General features: G+C 36.1%; 1 protein-coding gene across 1 annotated transcript in view; it reads left to right on the top strand.

Moving 5' to 3' along the window:
• Positions 1–22,658, top strand: part of Tmtc2 (transmembrane O-mannosyltransferase targeting cadherins 2) — a 409,491-nt gene that overhangs the window by 220,101 nt on the left and 166,732 nt on the right. The window contains exon 4 of the mRNA XM_036169974.1: positions 12,261–12,375. Within this exon, the coding sequence (XP_036025867.1) occupies positions 12,261–12,375 (115 nt within the window). The remainder of the gene's footprint in view (positions 1–12,260; positions 12,376–22,658) is intronic.

The raw sequence follows: 22,658 nt of genomic DNA, 5'->3' as shown, positions 1-22,658 counted from the left end.
TGGATCTCGCATGGTAGACCAGGCTGGCCTCCAACTCACAAAGATCCGCCTGCCTCTGCTTCCCGAGTGCTGGGATTACAGGCGTGCGCCACCACCGCCTGGCTCAAAAATTACTTTAAATTTTTTAAACTAGTATTTTCATGGATTCTTCACAAAAGGTATCCTTTGGATGTCAAAATAAGGAGTTGGTTAATGAGTTATCAGGGCTACCAGTTAGATTTGAAAATTGTGAGTTTTTTTTTTTTTTTTAAACTTATAGTCAAGATTTTGAACTATTTAATTGTCAAGCAAAAGAATGGCAAGGTATTAGAAAATGCTATTTAGTTATTTTTCCTCATTGCTGAGATAAAATGCCTGAGAAAAGCAACTGAAGAAAGGAAGGGTTGATTCTGGCTCTCAGTTTGAGGCTATGGTAGTGGGGAAGGCATGGTAGAGGAGCTTGAAGCACATAGTCACATTGCATCCAAGGTCAGGATGGAGAGAGAGGTGAACGCTGATGCTCTTTTTTTTTTCTTTTTCTTTTTCTTTTTTTTTAAATTGAGACCAGAAGCCACATATATGAAATGGTATAGACCATGCCATATGTGAGGTATCCCTATCTGAGTTAACTCTGTCTAGAAATTCCATCACAGACCCACTAGAGGTGTGTTTCCAAGGTGATTTTAAATCTTGACAATCAATGTAATCTGACACCATGTGCAAAATCAAATTGCAGATATTTGACTCATATAAAGCACAGGCAGATAAACATGTTCCTTTCTTACTACATGTTTACAGATAATATAATACATAGATCACATTTTCAATATGACAAATGCCATCAGGCTTTAAAAATACAATTTTAGCTTTTTCATATACTATAACCTCTTTTTTTTTCCTTTTGTCTTTTTTTTGAAGACAGGGTTTCTCTGTGTAGCTTTGCGCCTGTCCTGGAACTCACTCTGTAGACCAGGCTGGCCTTGAAGTCACAGAGATCCGCCTGGCTTTGCCTCCCAAGCGCTGGGATCAAAGGTGTGTGCCACCACAGGCTGGCCAGTAACCAATTTTGAGCATTGATTTTAAAGGAAACCCACTAAGTCCAAAGCAAAAATGGAAAAATAAGAAATGATCAAGTCAGATAATTACTTAAAAGGGTCAGATGTAGAGAAATGTTTCTGTGCATTTCTATAAAAATGTGGCAGAAGGAAACTGTGATACCTGTTTTTATTTTTATATTTATTGACTTTGGGTAAGAAATTCATTTTTATACGTGTTAATCATTGTTAAATTTATTTCTAATTTTCAAACTAAGAATATTATCTAAGAAAATCTACCATGTAAACATATAGTATCTAATCACAAACATGAAAAAATTAATTTATTAAGATTTTCTTAAAGAATAAAAATTGTCCAATTAGGAAACCATGTGCAGATTGATTAAAAAAGAAAAAAAGATGATCACTCACAATCCTATGTGCATTCATGTGAGCATGTACAGCTGCACACACACACACACACACACACACACACACACACACACACACACACACACAAAGATAAACAGACCCTTCTTTTGATGACAATATTATATAGGTGCCAATTCCCAGTCATACTGGCTGCAACTCTGGTAATTCATTCAGCTATTGTAAATCACATAATCCATGTCAAGCATAATAATAATCACACTGGACATTGAGTGTCTTTTATGAAAAGTTTTCCACTGGAAATGTTAAAGTAGAAAGAAAGCTGCCTCAGTGCTCCAGTCCATCAACCAAGTTAGATCTTGAGAGAATGGGTCACTGATGTTTCAGTTTTCCGTTTTCCATTTTCCATTTTCTTTTTCTTCTTAACTTGCATAGAATGGCGAGGCAACATAAAGTCTCAGACCTTCAGGATGCTGTAAGTTAGAACGTGTAGTAAAGATAAGTGATGAGAAGTTTGTCTTTCTGCTTCTCTGGTGTGTCAATGGACCACTAGCACAGACAAGCTTTGGTAGTTTCCAATATTGCAAATGCTACTTCTGTTTTAGAATGTTTCATTTTAAACATTTTCCATTGTTGGTTTGAGTCAGGTTCTTTCTTATACTGAAGAGTGAATGGTGTTGTCCATATATTTGTAAATATTGGAAACCATTTTAAACCATAATTTCTCATCTAATGTCCTCATTACACAAGCGTATTAGTAGCTTATTTTATACAAACACATGTATTCTGCATATCTCTTATTGCCAGTCACAATGATGTACTTAAAATTCCCTTTACTCTTGACATTCTATTATTTCAAAGCAACATTACAGGAGTCTAAAGTCTCCCTGTCTTCATTGTAGGATTGTGATTCTGAGACAGTTTGGGGAAAGTTGATACAGCTGTTCACAAGTCCTTACTGAACCAATTTAGTGTGATACAAAGAGATTCAGTCCATAAATCATTCTAATATATATTCACCAGGTGTTTATTAACTTCTTTTGACCCTATTATTATCAACAAGAACCCTTAAATACTTCAACTATTTGAGGAAAGATTTAATGCTTGGGTGCTCCCAAATTCCTCCCTCGTGACCAGTCATTATACTAGAACAGTATAAATATATGGACTGTTTTTTATACAAAGTACAATTGCTAATTAAAGAGAAACATTTTATAGGCTACATTACTATTAGGAAGATGGCAGAAAAATTGAAAGCATTGAAAAATTCCATGCAAATGAGAAATTAATGAATGAGAGCAACTGCAGTTAAAACCTGGTTTCAGGTTCCCTGAACAGTTCTGGCCAGTTACCTTGGCTGGGGATGGAAGGATGGATCACAGTTGAAGTTTAAAATATGGTAGTAAGATATGATAGTTTGCTGATATGATTATCCACTCCTGAGGAACCACTCTTAGGTGGTACACTCATATTAAAACTCAAGAAGGTGTATATGTGAATATCAAAATGTACTTGTAGATATTGGTGTACTGCAGTCAGACAACATTGTCAAGACTAACACAATTTATATCTTGAACTTGAAATTATCCAAACATTTAGTTTCTATTTAAAAAAAGTATACATTAGGTTAGAGTTCCATTTCGAGTACCAAACGTCGAATAACAGGGGTAAACTGCTTTTTATATAAGGAAATTCTGGAAATAAAAGTTATAATTGCATCTAAACATGTGGATTATATGTTCTGGTATCAATGAATCATATTAAATCAGATCTATGTCTTTCATTTAATGTTTGAAATAGACATGTTTTACCTGCCACTCAACATTGTGCTGTCATTTTAGTTAACCAAGTTATACTTTCTTTCAGAAAAACATATTCTTGTGGGATGAAATGACTTCTCGTGTCCCTAGGATCATATGAGGGGATAATTAGATGATCAGTAAGAAAGTTATTGTACAAATAGTGACCTCTTCTATTGTTTTTACTTATAGCCGGAACAACTCACTTTTACGTTCATCTTGGTGTCCATGCACTTGAGTTGCTCAGTTTCCCTGCTCATGGGAAATTCCAGTTCCATTGCCATTGATATTAGAAAGTGTGCATCATGAACCTTTATATTTGGCATTAGTCTCTGTTTACACTATTGTCTGGACGACACTGTCTGCAGAATGTGTCTGAAGTCTAGCATTCTACGGTTGTTAAAATACAAAGGACTTCCAGAAACAGACAGAGCAAATGTGTCCATTATCTTCCTGAAACTTTTTAGCGTCACCTCAGGAAAGCATATGTTGCCATTATTTTAAAGAAAGATCAGACGCATACAAAATTTTGCCTGTGAATGATGTTTAATCTAGATGGAAACAGTTCTTAGCAATATTTTAGGCACAAGTCTATTTTTGCATTTTTTTTTTTCTGGCCAGGAAGTTTTGGCAAAATTACAACTTCTAATCATTTTTGGAAAAAAAAGGTTTTGATTTTACACAATCTATTCAAAATTGAAGAAAGCAAATTTTGGGATTTTTCCTTTTAATATCCTTAAGTATTTTAATTTTTGATGAGTCTTACATGTTAGTGTTTTTCTATGTAGTGTCTAAAGATACAGTTTAAATTTATAAGGTAAAAATAAATTTGAGCTGAGCACAACAGCCCTTGCTCAGTTTGACTCTGTCCATTTTTCTAGTGAAATTAAAATGCTTGGACGGTAAACCAAAGAGGCATGATTGCTATCTTATTGACAACCTGAATGTTTATTAGTTAAAGGTTAAATATTAATGCTAGGAGATTTATTTATCGTTTTAGTAATATTTCAAACTATGGTGTATGGTAAATTGTGAGTAACTATGGCAATATTTTTGACAGTAAATGAATATATATATATATATATATATATAATTTCTTCAGATTTTAACATATAGTGACTACTTTTATCAGAAGCTCATTTACTTGGATGGATTTTGTGAAATATCAGGGAAAGAAAATTGAAGTCATTTCAGTTTGACTTTACTTTGTAGACTTAAAAACACTTAAAAATTCTTAAAAATCTGAATGAGAATGTTGGAAAGCTAGAGGTATTTATTGCTGTAGATGACTCAAAGGTTCTAGAAGGACCTTACTTTTAATTTTCTCTTTAAAGGAGCTAATTGTTCTTTTCAATTATTATATTCCTCTCAAAGAACATAAAATAAAGCCTAGCAGATTGTAGACCAAGTATGAGAAGAATTCATTGTGAATTAAGTTCAATTTTCTCCTCAGTGGCTACATGGTAGATGGAGCTGAATGTCCTGTGATGGGTCTTTGAGGTGGTAAGAGTCAGTCTCACTTCATTTTTTTGAATTTTTAACACTCATTTTGAAAGTGACTTCACAGATCATTTTTATCAAGTTTTCTATAGAAGCATCCAGTAGCCACTCAAGCTGGCCTAGTCCTTTGGGGTCTGTTCCAAAATAATTAAACAATATTTATTCAATTCTATCACATGGGAGGTCTATTCACATTGTCTGTGGGAAGAAGGCCATGGCCAATGCTGTGCTGTCTTTGGATCACGGCTATTTGTTGACATATATTAAGTATGTTCCGTTTTCAGTGTATAATCAGAAAGATGTGGAATTTAAAGTTGTATTGCCAAAGTAATGAAAGAAAAAAATGTTTGCTGTTGACCTTACTTTGGTCTCGAAGATGCATTATTAAATATGTTATAAATATGGGTACCAGGTAGCATTCTTTTGTTATTATGCCTAAGGTTTTGTCGCCTCTAGTGTTTGACAGGATGATTCATTGGAATAATTTTATTTTCTCTTCCTATTATCTTTTAGGTCCAAAATTATATATGTAAAGCAATTATACTCAGGGTAAGGGAAAATTACCTTAACTCTAAAATTCAGATGATAATTTTGGAATTAAACCAGTTTTTTTTTTTTTTTTTCCATCAATAAAGTGGCTACTATTACTGGGTCTCGGATGTTTTAGAGGACTTTTAAAGATTAGAACACTGTCAAGCCTATACCAATCCATAGTTGTAAACACCACTATTTTTCTCTTAGAGCTTTTATACTTCCTTTCACCCTTTACCTTCCTGTTTTCGTTTATTTGTTTTTGTTTGTTTGTTCTGAGACAGGAACTCTATGTAGCCCTGACTGTCCTAGACCTTGCTCTGTAGACTAAACTGGCCCGAAACTGACAAAGATCTGCCTGGTTCTGTCTCTGAAGTGCTGGGATTAAAGGTGTGCATCACACTCCAAGCTGCTTTGTGGTCCACACCAAACCAAGTTATGGCCATGAAGTGGACAGCTCCATCTCTAAACCATAGAATAACTTAATATAAAAATTTATAATCAATGTTTTTGCATAATAGGATTAAATAAGTATTTGGGAACTTTACTGGGAAAGAATTTTAGAAATGATACGACATTTTAGAACAAACAAAGCATTTAAAATGTGACTTTGAATCAGGCATTACCTGTTAAAATATACCTTTGAAATATGGCTGACTTAAGAGTTACCACACTTTTTTGGAAAAAACTTTAATTTTTATTCCAATGAAATTTTGATTGCACAAGTCACTACATGAAATGATTACCTTCACAAAATACATTGTTTTAAGAATATAATACATGTAATATTTCTGGAGATTATATGAAAATACAAGCTCTTTAAATGCAGATTTATCCTATAAATACAGGAGTGAAAATTTGAAGTAATTCCAAACATCTGTTTGAATTATCTTATTATAATAAAAGCTTAATGTTAAGATTATTTATGCTTTATGTAGGATATAACATGATCCCATCTCTATCTTTTTTTTAAAGAAGATGGAGTGTGATCTCATTTCCTTTAATTTCCTCCCTGCCTCTTCCCTGGACTCCAGTTATAAGGAGGTATTCCTCCATTTTTGGTTACTTTTCTGACCAATCCCTACCAGCTCCCTGTTTCCTTCATACATTTCCCCTCTTTTATTTCTAATTCTAAATTAAATTTCTTTTTTCATTACGATCTTCTTTCTTGTGTGTGTGTGTGTGTGTGTGTGTGTGTGTGTGTGTAGCCGTGGCTGTCCTGGAACTCTCTATGTGGACTAGGGTGACTTTGAACTCAGAGATCCCATCTGCTTCTGCCACTCAAGTGCTGGGATTAAAGTCATATGTCCATTTTGAGTTTTGCCTTTTCTTTTTAAAACTTATTTTTTTTGGAGATTATAATTACAACATTTCTTCCTTCTGCTTCTTCTTTCCAAAGCCTCCAATATACTCCTCCTTACTGTTTCAAATCTGTGGCCTCTTTTTTCATTGTTGCTATATATATGTAAATATAACCTGCGTGGTCTGTACAGTGTGTGTGTGTGTGTGGGGGGGTGTATTTGTGTATTTTCAGGGCTGATCATTTCACATTGCATAACCAATTCGTGTGCTCATCCCTGGAAAAGACTGTTTCTCCCACTTTCACCCTGGTTTAGCTTCCTGGTTCTTTGTCGAGGGCTGAGGTCATAGGTTTTTCCTTGTCTGCTTTGGCATGTCTTTTGGCATTCTACTTGCCCAGCTCATATCTGGGGAGTCATGTTGGCGAAATATTATGTAGTATCAATAAACAAATCCTTCCCCTCCTCTTCATCTACTTCCTGTTCCTCTTCCAATGCCCTTTGAAGTGTATCTAGGGACTCTTTGAGGGGTTCCGTTTCATTTCATAGATTGTCTCCATATTATTCTGTTAATTTTACTTTCTTAAAAGCATTTATTTCTTTAATTTTTTGAGGCCTGCTCTCATGTAGCCCAGACTGACCTTCAATTCAGTGCAGAGCAAGCATGACCTTGAACTCCTGATCTTCTTGCCTCTACCTCGCACGTGCTAGGCTTACCTGCTTCTGCCGTCATGCTTGGCTGCCTTTGTAAATGTATCTTTTGAAACTTCTTGGCATTTGCCTTTTTATTTTGCAAATATGATAGTACAATATAGTTTCAATTGTCTCGTGCATTATTGTTAGGATAAATTTTAAGAGTTACTTGGTAAATGATGTATTTAATAATGATTAAATATTATAATGATGATTAAATATTGATTAGAATTACATAGAATTCTTGATTAATTTATATAGAATTGTCAGTTTTATCAATAAAGATGACTTGGTTAATATGGTCCAATTTCCCAAGTAGTTAAAAAAAAAAGAGAGAACAGAATAAGCTACAATGATTAATTCTCTACCTTTCTCATACTGAAGTACAATAGTAAGCATTTAAAAATGAATTTTTACGTCCTCATCTTAAGTATTTGCCTTTAAACTGTAATACACACACTTGTATACTTCAGGTGAAATTTAAATTCAAGTATGATTTTTTTCTTTCATTTTTTTGTTTATCATTGAAACTTGAAAAATGAATATTTATTGGGAAAATAATTACTACCTAACTTACTAATTATTTTTTAGGTCATATTCTCTGGGGTAGGCTTATATTTTCATGAATAACATTTTTTTGTTTTTTGGTTTTTTAACTGTCATCTGTTGTTTACATCCATGACAGTAATGTCAATCACATTTGTATTTCAAAGATTGGGAATTCTGACAGCGGTTTTCACACCAAAAATTTCTGTGATAATTTTACTTTTAGTAAAAGCTCTTTACACATCTCTTTTGACCAACATTGAGGAGTAGTGATCCTAAGGGAGAAAGGATTTTGAGAAGCAATTATGTTTGTCATTGATCTCGATGACATCCTCTATGTTGTTAGGTCAGCCAGAGGCAAGTACAGCTGGAATAAAGGAAGTTGGCGCTGTGAAGTCTTGCACTTGGAGAGAACACAGTGTGGTGAGGAACCCGGGATGTTTCGGGCTCTGTGCTAGGAGAGGATGTTTTGCTTCAGATGGCTGGACTGGAAGGGGGGTTTTAAGGAAGTATGTTGTCGCCTGAGATTGCATGCTGGGATCGTTTTAATTTTTCTTAGTCTTTCATTTAGTAAAAAGAGAGCTGTTTGGCATTTTGTGGACTATACAGTGGTGGTCTTGGGCTCTTTTTATTTGTTTTTTGACAGATCACTGAAGTGGCCTTGCTCTGTATTATTCAACACGGTCTCTGAGAAACTGTCTGAGGCTGGGAGCATGTGAGGCTATGTCCAGTAGGACCCACTGGCCTGCTTCTGAAGGCCAGAGAAGTTCTGTGTGTCTTGTGTTTTCTTTACTTCCTTTCATTCCTTCTCTCTTTAACATATAACGTAGTTAAAATATTATGAAGATAGGTGATGAATTGGGTAGTTTTCTTTTTCCAGCTACAGGAGGCAATGATTTCATTATGTAGATTGTGAGGTTTCCATGTAGACAAAGCAGGAGCTCCCTTCATGTTGCAGCATTGCCATAGTTAACTTGATGATCATCTTCATCTTCCAGGCTTCCTGCCTTTGAGTAACCCTCTCTTCTGCTCCCATCTTCCTAGGAACCATCTTTGTTTTATCCTTGGATTTCTGAGGTGACTTTCTGAGTTGTCTCTTTCTTATTTTTTTTTTCCTTTTGAGGGAGATGGGGTCTCATATGACCTACACTGGCCTTGAACACATGTTTTAGTGGATGACAGCCTTGAACTTCTGCTTCACCTGCCTCCACATCATTCCTGCTGGGGTTACAGGTGTAGACCGCCACACCTGATTTATGTAGTGCGAGGGTCCAACCTTGGGCCTCCTGCGTTCTGAGCAAGGACGCTAGCAGATGACTCACATCTGTAGTGCCCTCCCTGGCTCGTGTTCTGCTTCAATGCAAGCCTGCCCTGCAGACACAAGTAGTGCTCTTCTCAAAATACAAACTGTCACAAAACTCCTTCCCTGAAACCCTATCCTGACAATTGGAGTAAGATGGACTCCAGATTGCATGCCGTGGTTTAGTGACCCTATGTGTGGAATCCTGTTCATCTCTGTCACTTCATCTTGTCCTCTTGTATCCATTCACTTGACTGAACTGTTTGTAGTTGAAAAATATCAAGTTCATTGATGGTTCTGTTTTCCGTATTGGAATCTCCAACCTCTCCAGGACGAGACTCCTTATACTTTAGTTCTTAGTGTGGTCTGATTTCCCTAATTTTATGTTTGACTGCCATGCTTTATTTATTCTTTTATTATTTGTGGAACTTGCCACTATGTTGTAAAATAAAATGTATTAGATATATGTTTGTTTTGTATGTCTGCATATATGTGACCTTGTGATTTCTGTAGGGTCGCATGCCTGCCACTGATGGATGTGTGGAAGTCAGAGGACAACTCACAGGGATCCATTCTCCTCTCCTACCACATGGGTCCCAGGGAATCAAACTCAAGTCATTAGACTTGGGAGCAAGCACCTTTCCCCACTGACCCATCTTGCTGGCCCTAAAACAGAGTTTACTTATATCATTATACTGTTTGAACCCTACCTTCCATACACATTCTACTCTTGCCGGTTAGCATTTTGCTCTCATTTCTGTGACAAACATTGGAATAATTGCAGCGGTTAAATGATTGATTTCTAGTATCAGAGGCTTCAGGCCCTGGTTGACTGCTTCCAGTGCTGCAAGCCTGAGGCAGAGCAGAAAATTATAAGGGGGGCATGAGACAGAATGAAGGAGCCCACCTTATGTTGGAAAGGAAGCTAAGAGAGTCAGTGGAAAGGACCAGCGTCTCAAACTACTCAATGACTCTTAACAACTTATGGTTTCAAAGAGGTCCCTCCTCCCACACTTTGATCATCTCCCTATAGTCTATTCCCAGCCCTCAGCTCATTGTCTCCTGATGCCTTGACAGACAGACTCAAAAGTGTGCTTTAGTAACATCTGGGTGTAATCAATCTGATCATCTAGAGTAACTATTACATTGAAGAGTTGTTTTCCATGCTGTGGCCCAGTCTTACTAATGTTGTTGGCATAAAAGGGAATTAACAAGTATCTGATTATATCTGTGATTGTGTAATTGAACATAAAACCAAATGTGTAAACATATATTCTGCATCTATATCTAGTCATACCTGGTATTGACCAGAGGGACACTTGTTAGCTATTGTTTAATTAACACATAAGCACTTAATGAAAACTCCATTTATTTCTATGGAAATATATCTTAATCTTAAAATATTCACATTTATTATGTCCTACCTGCAATTTTCTCTAGCATCTTCATTTGGGGATGTGGCTTTGTTGCTTGCTTTTTCATTGTATTATTATTATTATTATTATTATTATTATTATTATTATTTGGTTTTTCGAGACAGGGTTTCTCTGTGTTGCTTTGCACCTTTCCTGGAACTCACTTGGTAGCCCAGGCTGGCTTTGAACTCACAAAGATCCGCCTAGCTCTGCCTCCTGAGTGCTGGGATTAAAGGCGTACTCCACCACTGCCCAGCTTCATTGTATTATTAATATTTCACTGTAAATTAATATTTGTATGCATTTTCAAGAGTAAATTCAGTGTAATCTAGTTTACTAATCCTTGATTTAAGCAGAACTTTGGGAGAGATGACGTGCCTTGAAAACAAGTCTGAGTCTTGGAAATTTCTGCAGGGCCATACTGTATTAATCTGAGGATAAAGGATGCTAGGTAAAAAAAAAAAAAAAAAATGCAGCGTTATTGTCTACTAAATTTGATTTTGATTTGCTGTTTTCCTGCTCTTAGTTCCCGTTTTTAAATCATTAGTTTACTTGATAATATTCCTAATGTTTCTTCTTTTAAAATTGAATGCTAAAATTTCCTCTGATCTCATGATGCCATGGAGCCGTTCACAGTGTATGAATGTTGCTGTGTAGCTGAAGATGAACCTAGTATGAGAATGTTAATTAGACAGTAGGGCAGGCTTAGGTTAATCAGTTTTGGATGGGGATTTCTGCTTCCGAATTAACCTGGCACATTCTTTAGTGCAGCCTTAGCCACAGAATACGTGTCAGTTTCCCGTGTAGGTCTGTGTTGCGAGAGTTTATGAGATGGCACATGTCAAGCATGAAACAAGACATGTGGTGCTATTTGCTGGGAGATAATTATGAGTTCAGTGTCTTCTTTTTTTTTTTTTTTTTTTTTTTTGCCATGGAAGCATTTGCAATATGACAGATCCGTTTGCTTTCTAGATAATGAAAGGACACAAGGCACATTATATTTAATAGCTAAGGTTAACTGAGAAGTGGATAGAGAAAAACAGGGGAATTGGACAGTGAAAGATGCTTTGTGTTTTTAATGCATAAAAACTGATATGTTAGGCACCTTTGATTCTTTCAGTATAGTCTGTGATAACTCAAAGAGACGGAGCTCAATGAGTACAAGCTTTCTCATCTCCAACTTCCTAGTTAACAAAACATCTTTTAGAATTAATGCTCCACATTTTTAAACAGATATTGTATACTTACTTATGGTCAGAAACATAATATTCTCCTTATATGTTCCGACGCATATTAAGTCTCTTTGTAGCTTTGATCTTGTTTACTTTTTTTGTGCTTTTCATCTCCAAGTGTTCTACGGCATTTATCAGTTCTTTCATAGTTGGATGAAATCTTGGTTTATTTTAAGATGATTTCTTACTGCTTCCAGTCCAGTATGTATACAATAATTTCAGACTACGAAGACCCCTACGGACACTTGAAAGAACATGGAGTCTTTGTAGGTGATCTTAAGATAACGTTTTTCTTGGCGTTGTGATGAACTGTATGTGTGCATCAGCTTTGAGCCATAATGATTGTTTTAATTATTTTAGATTTCAAATGTATTTAATCTCCTGGCTTGATGAAATGTTAGAGTATAAAGGAAATAAATTTTTTCTGTAAAATGTTTTATGAAGTATTTTTGCCCCCTGTGGTACTTCCTGATGGATGGATGTTATGTCATATATAATTGCATTGACACTCAGCCTGAATGCTTCTTTTTTTCTTTTTGCCAGCGTGGGGTAACCTTGGAAATGTTCTGAAGAGTCAGAGTAAAATTTCTGAAGCTGAAAGCGCCTATAGAAATGCTTTATACTACCGCAGCAACATGGCTGACATGCTGTATAATTTGTGAGTATGCCTTCCTTTCTCTGGTTAGGTTCCTGTTGGAAACCTACTGTGAGAGGGAGCATTGAGTTAAGTAATGGGAATGGGGATGTTGTGATCTATTTTTCTGAAATAACTTTTTTTTTTTCCAATTTGGCCTATGAGATCAGTAGGTGAATGGTATTTATGATTTCCTTGTTTGAGGCTACATACAATATTTATTTATAGATATATGATTGAATTTTTTGACAGACTATTGCATATAACAAAGAGTTGATATAAGTGGGGTTTTTTTTTGCTTCAAAATATATGTTCCACTCAAACTTAGATGGATAAATATAAAATATAAAATTTCAAAAAATAAATCTTTAATGAGACACATGTAAATGGCACATTCAATATTAAATGATATATTTTTCCTTCATTAAAAACTTGGTTGTGTCAAAGTATAGGTAGACAATATGTTCAATCAGGGAGATAGCAGAAGATTCTAGATGCAAGGTGGAGTTTCTTCTTTATCATCTAGTCTTTTCTTCAAAGAGACTTTTGATTATACCCAAAGTTTGTGTATTGTGTCATTTGACATATCCGTCAGGATTGAGTTTAGAAAAAATCTCCAGGGCTAAATTGACTTTGCCTTTTAAATGGAAGGCTCCCAGAGGCATTGTGAGTTTGAGTTAATAAATGAAAACTAAACTTGAATCCTTTCCTTTGTTGTTGACATTTGGGGCAATTTTCTATGTAATAGAAATCTAGCTTACAGACAAGAGAGGGTCTAGTTTATTGACTCCTGTACCTGGGAACTCCTGGGGTTGCTCAGATACAGGGAGAGTTAGAGCCAGATGCTTGGCGCTGTTTGAGAACTCGATGTGGTGTTGTTCTGGCATTTCTCTGTTCTCAGTGGGACACTGAGGCACGCAGAAGATGGCACTTGGACCTTTCTGCATGTAACATCCCAGCGTCTCTCAGTCTTGCTAGGAAAGTCTATCAATCTCATGCTGTGCCCTCTCCTCCCCACCTCCCAGTTCTCATCCATCTTTTTGTCTTCATTCAACCACGAAAGTTTTCTCTGAATGACTCACAAAGCCATATATGCTTTTGTGGATGAAATGCTAGGCAATATGGGTAGGATGGTGTAACACTCATGAACGCTTTTTCAGAGTTGCTATGGATTCATAGAAGACCAATTCCTCATAAGAAAGTGGCTACCCTTATTCAAAATTTGACACCTACTTCCTGTCTTTTATTAATATTGCACAATAAAGCATCAAAAACTCCAAGTTTGATTTTTTTATATGTGTGGATGTTCTTGTCATCTAAATCTTTTTAGTGGCTTACTCTGAAAGTATTGATGATATAAGATGTTATTAAAGATAAAAGTAGATAGAAAGGAAGGTAGGCATTTAAAGTAAAACACAGAAGCTCTGTAGAATGCTGTGTTCTGATATTTACATTGACTTCACCCTCCTAGACTTTAGCCTTGGAGTACAAATCTGTTGCCTCTGATATGAGAGTGTCAGGAGGGTTTTGTGTGGACTTTTATCAGGTGTGATTTTTTTCCCTTCTTACCTAGAATTTCTCCCCATACCATAAAACCTTTGTACAATAGCACCTCTCTCACTCATGATTCATGCTTTCTTGGGTATATCTTAATATTCTTCCTTGAAGTAATTGGAAATCATATCATTTCCTCAATGAAATATTGCATGAATATACTTAGGTCCCCTTACAGCATCTCATGACTTCCTCATTTAAATGATTTTATGACTTTATTGCTGATATAATAGTTTCACTTCATGAAAATGGACCTTATCAGTTTTAACATTTGTATACATATTCTGTCTCTATGTATGTATACATTCATATAGATTAATAGGTGGATATAGATATATTTTTCAAAGGACCTTTTTCCTTATAATATGGAATAGAGTATTTTTGTTGTATATGCAGAGAAGTGAGTAAGCTGGCCAATTACTGCTTCTGAATTGAGCTTATTTTCTCTGTTAGACATATCTATAGTCTGTGGTTAATTCTTTCTCCTCAGTGCCAAATATCATTCCTATAATCTGGTACGTGCTAGGCAAATATTCTTCCACTATACTGTATCTTCAGTCACAAAGGCAACTGGGTAATAAGTCACTTACTCATTGGTGGTACCTGTTGGGTAGGGATTTAAAGGCAATATGTTTTATCCCAGCTTGTGCTTTCTTTTTTTTATTTTAATTTTTTAAATTTCATAATTAATTGGATTTTACATATCAGCCATGGATTCCCCTGTCCTCCCTCCTCCTGACCCCCCCCCCCCCCCCCTAATACACACCCCATTCCCACCTCCTCTAGGCAAGGACTCCCCTGGGGATTCAGTTCAGCCTGGTAGATTCAGTCCAGGCAGGTCCAATCCCCTCCTCCCTTCACCCAGGCTGAACAAAGTGTCCATGGGAATAGGAAGAAGCAAAGTGCTAGAGAGGTCCCCAGAAATCCACAAAGATACCTCCACAATAGTCGACGAGAGAGAGAGAGAGAGAGAGAGAGAGAGAGAGAGAGAGAGAGAAGGGATTATATGAGCAAGAGATATTGAGACCGTGATTGGAAAAAGCACAGGGACAAATAGCCAAACTAGTGGAAACACATGAGCTATGAACCAATAGGAGCTCCCATGGAACTGGACCAGGCCCTCTGGATAAGTGAGACAGTCAATTAGCTTGAACTGTTTGGGAGGACCCCAGGCAGTGGGACCAGGACCTGTCCTTGGTCCAGCTTGTGCCTCACTGATAACATAAAAAATACTCCACTAGACAATCCCACCTATCTCAGTTAGAGTTTCTGTGGCTGAGATGGAACACCATGACCAAAAGGCTAACTGGAATGGAAAGGGTTTGTTTTACTTACATTTTCAAATCATAATCCATAACTGAAGGAAGGCAGGACAGGAACTCAAAACAGGGCAGGAACCTGGAGGCAGGAGCTGATACAGAGGCCATGGAGGCCTCTTCCTTTTATGGCTTGTCCATCCTACTTTGTTATAGAACCAAGGACCACCTCTCCAAGGATGACCACATCCACAATGGGCTGGGCCATGCACCATCAATCACTAATTTAGAAAATGCCCTACAGGCTTGCCCTCAGCTCAGTCTTATGAAGGCATTTTCTCAGTTGGTGTACTCTCTTAGATGACTCTAACCTTTGCCAAGTAATCATAAAACTAGCCAGCATACCACCGTATGTGTAATTAAAGCATTCATCTTAAAAGGATCTGTGGGTGCTTGTATAACAGAAAAAGTGCTGGAGTGGAGCTCCCAAAGCTTTACTGAATTGTCTTCCTTGAAAAATTAGTTTTTCTTTGATTTTCTTCCTAATTCAAATAACTGAAATAATTTATATGTGCAACACAAAATTGCAATATATTTTGAAAATGGCAATTAACTATCAGAGTAAATGAAGAAGCATGCATTTCATTAAAACCTGTCACCACTGTCTAGGAAATAATGGACTATATAAATTACATTGTTGACTGGATTGCAATAATTAACTGTTTTCCAAAATGGTTGGTTCTGTGATTTAAAATCAAGCATAAATAAAATGTACCAAAATAATTTTATAACCTATGATATGAATAAACATGGTGTATAACATAGCAAATAGTAGCTAACCTCTTCCTATTTGTTTATATTAATAAGAAAATATTTTCCTGTGTCTAGTCTAGAAACAAACTACAAAAGGGAAAATTAATTTTTTTTGTTTGTATAATCTTAACTTCATTGCATACTTTACTCTGATGTCCAGGGATTGTTTCTTGTTCTAAACCAGCTCTTAACAGCATAAAACAATAGCAAAAACATTGGAACCCAAAAACAAAACCTGATTTTCTCGGTCTCTCTAGAAAAGCTAACCTAATGGCACTCCTTGTTGGCACTAGAAACACACTGAGTACTTTTCCTGTCATCAGTCAGGAGTCTTCTCAAGGATGCTTTGTAATTCTGCCAGGAATTGTGATGCTCAGTGGTTAACAACTTGATCCCTATGCACGACATCCTAGATTCAACCCCCCATAACAAGTGAGGTAAGGGGAGAGGTTTTGTATTGAACAATTGAAATTGATAAACATTTATAGGTTGGAATGAAAAACCTGTGTTTCTTAATGAATGAGCTTTAGAGGCTTTGGGGAATCCTAAGTTTCTATTCTGTCCTTTTTTTCCACTTGCATTGTAAATTATCAGAAAAAATTCATGGCAGCTGAACTTTTTATTAATAATATAATCTCTGGGAGCATTAATAACTACATTAAAAAATTTAAATAGCAATTGCTGAGGTGATTACCCCCTGCCAGATACAATATAATTTAGGTGGTCAGAATGAATCTTGTCATTAATTCCTGAAATTGTATTTTTGTACTTATATTTAAAAGTACTAATCAATGATTTTAAATCATACATATGAATCTTGATTTATGCAAGAATAGAGGGGGAAAAGTGATTTAGAAAATATTAAGTAAGAATAGCCTGAGTGACATGGAGTTATGTCTAAAGTTGAGGGAACATTGCCTTAAGAGATTGTAAAATTTTGAGAAAAACAATTTTGGCCGGGAGGGGCTCAATAATGATATCAAATCACCTCAGGGAGCTATACATACAAGGTTATACCCTCTGCTAATCTAATGATGTTTGAAAATTTCCAGGACCTCTCCCTACAGTGGCAGTAGTAGTTTCTAAAAGAAATAATTCAAATCACCTTTACAGATAGAAATAACATACTTGGAATTAAATCTAATAGAAGACAGCAAGTTACTTTTCTCACAGTCACTGACTTTACTGACCTTCTGGCATAACAAATATATGGTTGAATTGGTAGTGGGATTGCATATCTGTGCCAAGATTTGTTTTCAAGAAATGCTTCAGAAACCGTTTACATATCTGTTCATCCGGGCATCTAATGTGACATCAGTCCATGATTACAGACTACAGCCATGTAGTGTGAAGTTTGAGGCAGTTTCATCCTATTCTTCACAGATATCAGTAGCATGTAACATAGCTTACGGTCGACTGTTTATTCATATTTGCGAATTGCTAAAGTTGTCTATTTCACACAAGAAATTATGTTAAACTAGTTTTAGCAGATTTGTGTTTCCGTGTTGGCTTTTCTTTTAGAGTATGACATATTTTCAGAGACAAAGCCCTTGAGCTATTGTTCAGTGATTTACATCATCATATTTCATAAATACATAGTTGTCTTTCAATCTTTTAACTGCACAACTCACTTGTTTCTGAAATATAATCGTTTTTGTTTTGCTAAAAAATAGTTAATGTCCTTTCATTGTTGGCATAGATTTGTCTCAGGCAGACTTTTCTTTTAAACAGGTGAATCAGTGGAACATTGAATTTTTTCATTATTCATTCCGTTTCAGAAGGCAGTTAATAAATTTAAGACAGTATAATCAATTTTTTATTATCTTTTCTAATGGAGAGATCATGTTTGAAGATAATTGAGATTTTTTTTGCCTTTGTTCTGTGTTGTTAGAACCCACGTATCCAATCTGTGAAGCTTGTAAAGGAGGAAAAAAAAAAACAACTTTTAGATTCAAGAGAAGTAAAAAGAAAATATGAGTGAACTAGAATTTGGAGAAGCAATGGGCAGGAATATGAAAAGATCTGGAACTTCTGGCAAGGGTGATTTTGGACAGAATAGGGAATCTCATGTGCAACCCCAAGAAGGAGAAAGGTATTATGAACAGACATTTGAATGCTTAAAATAGCACAATAGTAAACACATAGAAGTTCTGTCTATACTTTCTTGGGAAAATACAACTGGTCTGTTTTAGCCAAAGAATAAAAACCATTCTCGGTCAAATACCTTGGGAAAGTACTAGAAATACATTACTTTTTTTTCTTAGAAAAGAATCAAGTCAAGGTACTTTACAAGTGGCTCCTTTCAGATCCTTAAAGAAGATGGAATTTCTTCATTAATTATATGTCTTTCTTATTTTTAGGAAGCTAAATTATACTGAAAGCAAACCTGGCAAAATTAAATACATACATACAACAGGGTAGTATGTCAGCTCCACCCTGAAATCAAAATAAGACCCAAGCAAGAAAGAATAAATCAGAAACCACAATAAGTCATACTTATGAATACAAATACATGCATGTCTTGGAATTAATAGTTGATGTAGCAACATATTAAAGGTTAAAACACTGCAGGCAGGTGCGATTTAGTCCAAGATTAATGGTGAGATGTTTAATGTTGCAATTCAATTACTACCGTCTTAATTTAAAGAGTCAGGAGAGAAAAAAAAAGTGATCTCTAGATATGTCAAAAGAACATTTGATCAGCAGCTACCTCAGAAAGTAAGACTTCTAAACAAATTAAGAACGGATTAATGCTGTAACATATAATAAAGCATGTCTGTCAACTCTGTATTTAGTGAAAAGCATAGTAGCCTCATGCCTCTAGTTATTCAGCATCTTGGTGTTGTGGCTTTGGCTTCATTATTATAATCTCCCATAGGATTTCTAACCATATTCGCTGTTTACTTAGACAAGTCCTAGAAATTCTATGAGAGTAGAAAAAAAATACCACTATGACTAGTAATGGGTATTCATGACCACATTCTTGAAATATGTATTTTGATCAGCCATTAGATAAGTCTATCTTATAAATAACCTTCTTACTAAGTGTGATCATGTATCATTTTTAATCCCAGCTCTCAGGAGGTGCATGCAGGAGAATTAGGAGCTCAGTATCCTCTTCTACAAGACAGCAAATTTGACCTGAGTCTGCTACATGGGACCCTGTTTGAAAAACCAAACTAACAAAAAGTGCCTCTTGAATCAGATGTCCACCAAGGAACTGTATTGATTTCCTTGGACATTTATATTAATGTTGGTTCATGTATTCTTTTGTCATGTACGGCTATTATGAGCACAGTGCTTAAATTGAATGGATTAAAACTATAGAGGTCTATTGTCTCATAAGTTCACATTCAGCTAGAGTGAGGAGCATATTCCTCTGAACTCAATAGACACTTGTAGGACTATGTGCAAAATCTTTTGCCACACATCTCACTATTAGGAGATTCAGTTCCATTGGAGCAATGATTTGTAATCAGAAGAGTAGTGGTCAGCAGGCAGTATATTCTTTTAGCAACTAAAATACTTATATAGATTTCAGGGTTTATGTTTTTCATGATGTCCAAAACTGCCTTAGGAGGAAGTCATTTTAGTGGAAACAGCAGTAAAGGAAAAGGAGTGTGGTGTTACTTACTTTTCTGTCACTGGTATTAAATACCATGATGAAGGCAACACACAGAAGGAAGGTAGGAGATTAACTGAGTTAGATTCCTGACACCAACCTCCACACATATATAGGTACAAGGACCCACACAGATGTGACCATGTGACCATTTGTTTTATATATATATATATATATATAATACTAAGCTGAAACTGGGAATGATAGTATTGAAGGTTGGCTTTGAACTGATCCTCTCCTTCTCCTCTTGAGTGGTAGGATTCCAAGAATGCACCAACTATGCCCGGCTCAAAGTTAACTTCTATTCCAGATAATACCCACGTTGAGTTGTAACAAGGCAGACAATGTCTTAACTCAGCCTGAAAGGAAAAAAAAAAAGAAATGAGGATAGGAATCATAAGAAGACAAGGAGAAGGGCAAAAGTGAGGTTAGCCTGGCTAATTTTAGCTGTTTTCTGGCTATCCAGTAAACATCTGAAATTCATTTTTGTAGCTTTGATAAGGACCTGTGTGAACGAAAACTGATTTTCAACTGAATTTATCTGTATAATGTATAAAAGGCTAAATACAATGACAGTTAGTGGAACCATAGGTAAATTCAATATTTAAGCATCTTGATACAGGTTGTATAACCCTATGTTCCAGAAGAAGAAATAAAATAAAATACCTACAGTGTGAGGTGTCAATACCTGGGTCATGATTCTTCTACATAAAGTGTTCAGAGAAGACCATCTTGCACATAGAAAGCCATGGGGAATCTCAGGGAATGATGTAATCTTCTGAAATAATGTGGGCACAAGGACCAAAGAACTTAACGCGCACACTAAAATTTCTGTGGGAGCTGGCAATGTAAATTATTTAAATGTTCATTGCTAGTCTAGGGTGAAGACTTTGGTACTTCTTTGGTGCTTCACATAGGCTTTTGGACAGAACTGAATCAAACAACTTACGTCATACTCATTTGCTTTACATCTGTGGCAATGACACATGGTAGCTTCTGTGTCTGGGACTGCAGCTGAACTGTCAGCCTTGCCTGCTCCAGCAAGCATCGAAACTGGAATCTTTTAGTAACTATGAGCCTAGAAAGAGAAAGAAAGGCAGAGGCTGGGTCCTGCTTGTGCTTATTCCTGTGACGTGGATCCTATTTCAGATGCCGTTGCAACATAGCAGCACGTGGGCTGTGTTGTGCTGCCGAGAAACGGTTTTTCATATTAACTCTGTAGGGGGAAAAAGGCATTAACCTAGAGTCCATGCTGGAACAAATTGAATGGATGCTCTTTTTTTCTGAAATATCATTAGAAGATCTTAATTTTGTAATCATTTCCCCCCAGAGCTGTGGAGATGAAACTGAGAATGTGTATTAGAAGTCCCATGAGTTTACACTGCAGCATACAGTCACACCCTGAATCACTGCTTCTTGTTCCTTTTAACTTTAAACCTGATTGGAAGTTGCCTAAAGGACCAGGAGCCTTCCTATTGCTGTTCTTCCTAAAATTATCTTCACGTGGAGAGTGCAGATGATGCACGACAGAATTTAAATTAATTTCGGTGTTCTCAGAAGGAGGTTTTGCATTATGAAAAGAAAGTGTCTTTCAGTCTCTGCTCTTGAAGAAAAATGAACAGATGTAAATTTGTTATTTGCGTAGTTCCAATCAGTCCGCTACAGATTTCCAATTACTATGGCTTACGAATTATTTTCCAGACACACCAGGAATTAGAGTAATATTGTCTGGCACTTAATTTATTCTCTCTGTTATATAGAGCCTAACTAAGGTTTTGCTTACATGAGAGTAAAGTTGCTTAAAGTATAATTGAAGTTTGAGGGCATCTGTATATGTAGATGATAATGAATTTGAAACGAATATTGTATCATCTGCTACTTATGTCTTACATATTTTATTTATGCAAAATAGCACATTATTTCTGGGGCTGAATTATGTTTTCTATCACTTCTTTCAATTACCTGTTTCTAGATTGCCCTTATTGAGTCAGGCTTCTCAGCTGAGGGTGACTCTATTTACAACAAAACCTACCCCCTCTATGGTTCTCACACTCATTTCCCCTTTTCAATTCTTTTCGTTCCATTGCACTTATTGCTGTGAAATACACAAATCACACTATGTAACTATAAATATGTATATTAAGAAGGAGTTTAAACTCCTAGCTAATTTCTAGAGTGTTAAAAATTCGATGTGGGATGCATTCTAATAGTACAATATAGGCTTAACATGTGAAAGATCTCCAGTTCCATCTCCAGCATATCTCTCTCTCTCTCTCTCTCTCTCTCTCTCTCTCTCTCTCTCTCTCTCTCTCTCTCTCACACACACACACACACACACACACACATACATACACACATACATACACACATGCACATGAACACATACACATATGTACACACACATACTTGGACACACACAGACATGCAGACCAGACTCTGAACTAGACAAATGTGAACTCCAAAAGGCATCATTTTGGTATATTTACAAACCTTCTAGAGCAGTGCTTAGCACACAGTAAGTACATGATTATTTTTTTTTCTTGGAGGTATATTTGTACATACTATTGTTGCTTGAGGTACATTTATTCTCCTCAAATTCTCATGTATAAAAGATATGTTATAGATTATTTTAGAAACTGCCCTCCCCTTTGTATCCCAAATTAAACAACCCAAAACAAGTTTAGGAATACTGTGCTAATACACACAGGCATATATACTCTGCACACATATCTGTGCTCACATACATGTGAACATACACACCTGTATACACGCCGCCCACATAGACACTTAAGAAAACAAGAGAAGAAATTCTGTGTGAAGTGGTGTTTTCCTTCTGTTCTTAGAAGATTACTTCCACAGACTTCTGTGAATAAATTGTGTTTAGGTTGAGACATCTATTCAAGAGAAAAAGATGGACTTGGATGTTTAGTTTTGGAGCTCATCTGGCATAGGCTAGGAATTGTCCATGAGACATAACACCTATTCCTGTGATACTTGCTTCCTTTGGGCGTTTTGTAATTTATTGTCTCAAATGTGTGTGTGTGTGTGTGTGTGTGTGTACA

The sequence above is a fragment of the Onychomys torridus genome, chromosome 20 (assembly GCF_903995425.1).
Source record: "Onychomys torridus chromosome 20, mOncTor1.1, whole genome shotgun sequence".
NCBI lineage: Eukaryota > Metazoa > Chordata > Mammalia > Rodentia > Cricetidae > Onychomys > Onychomys torridus.
This window is presented reverse-complemented; position numbering and strand designations above follow the sequence as displayed.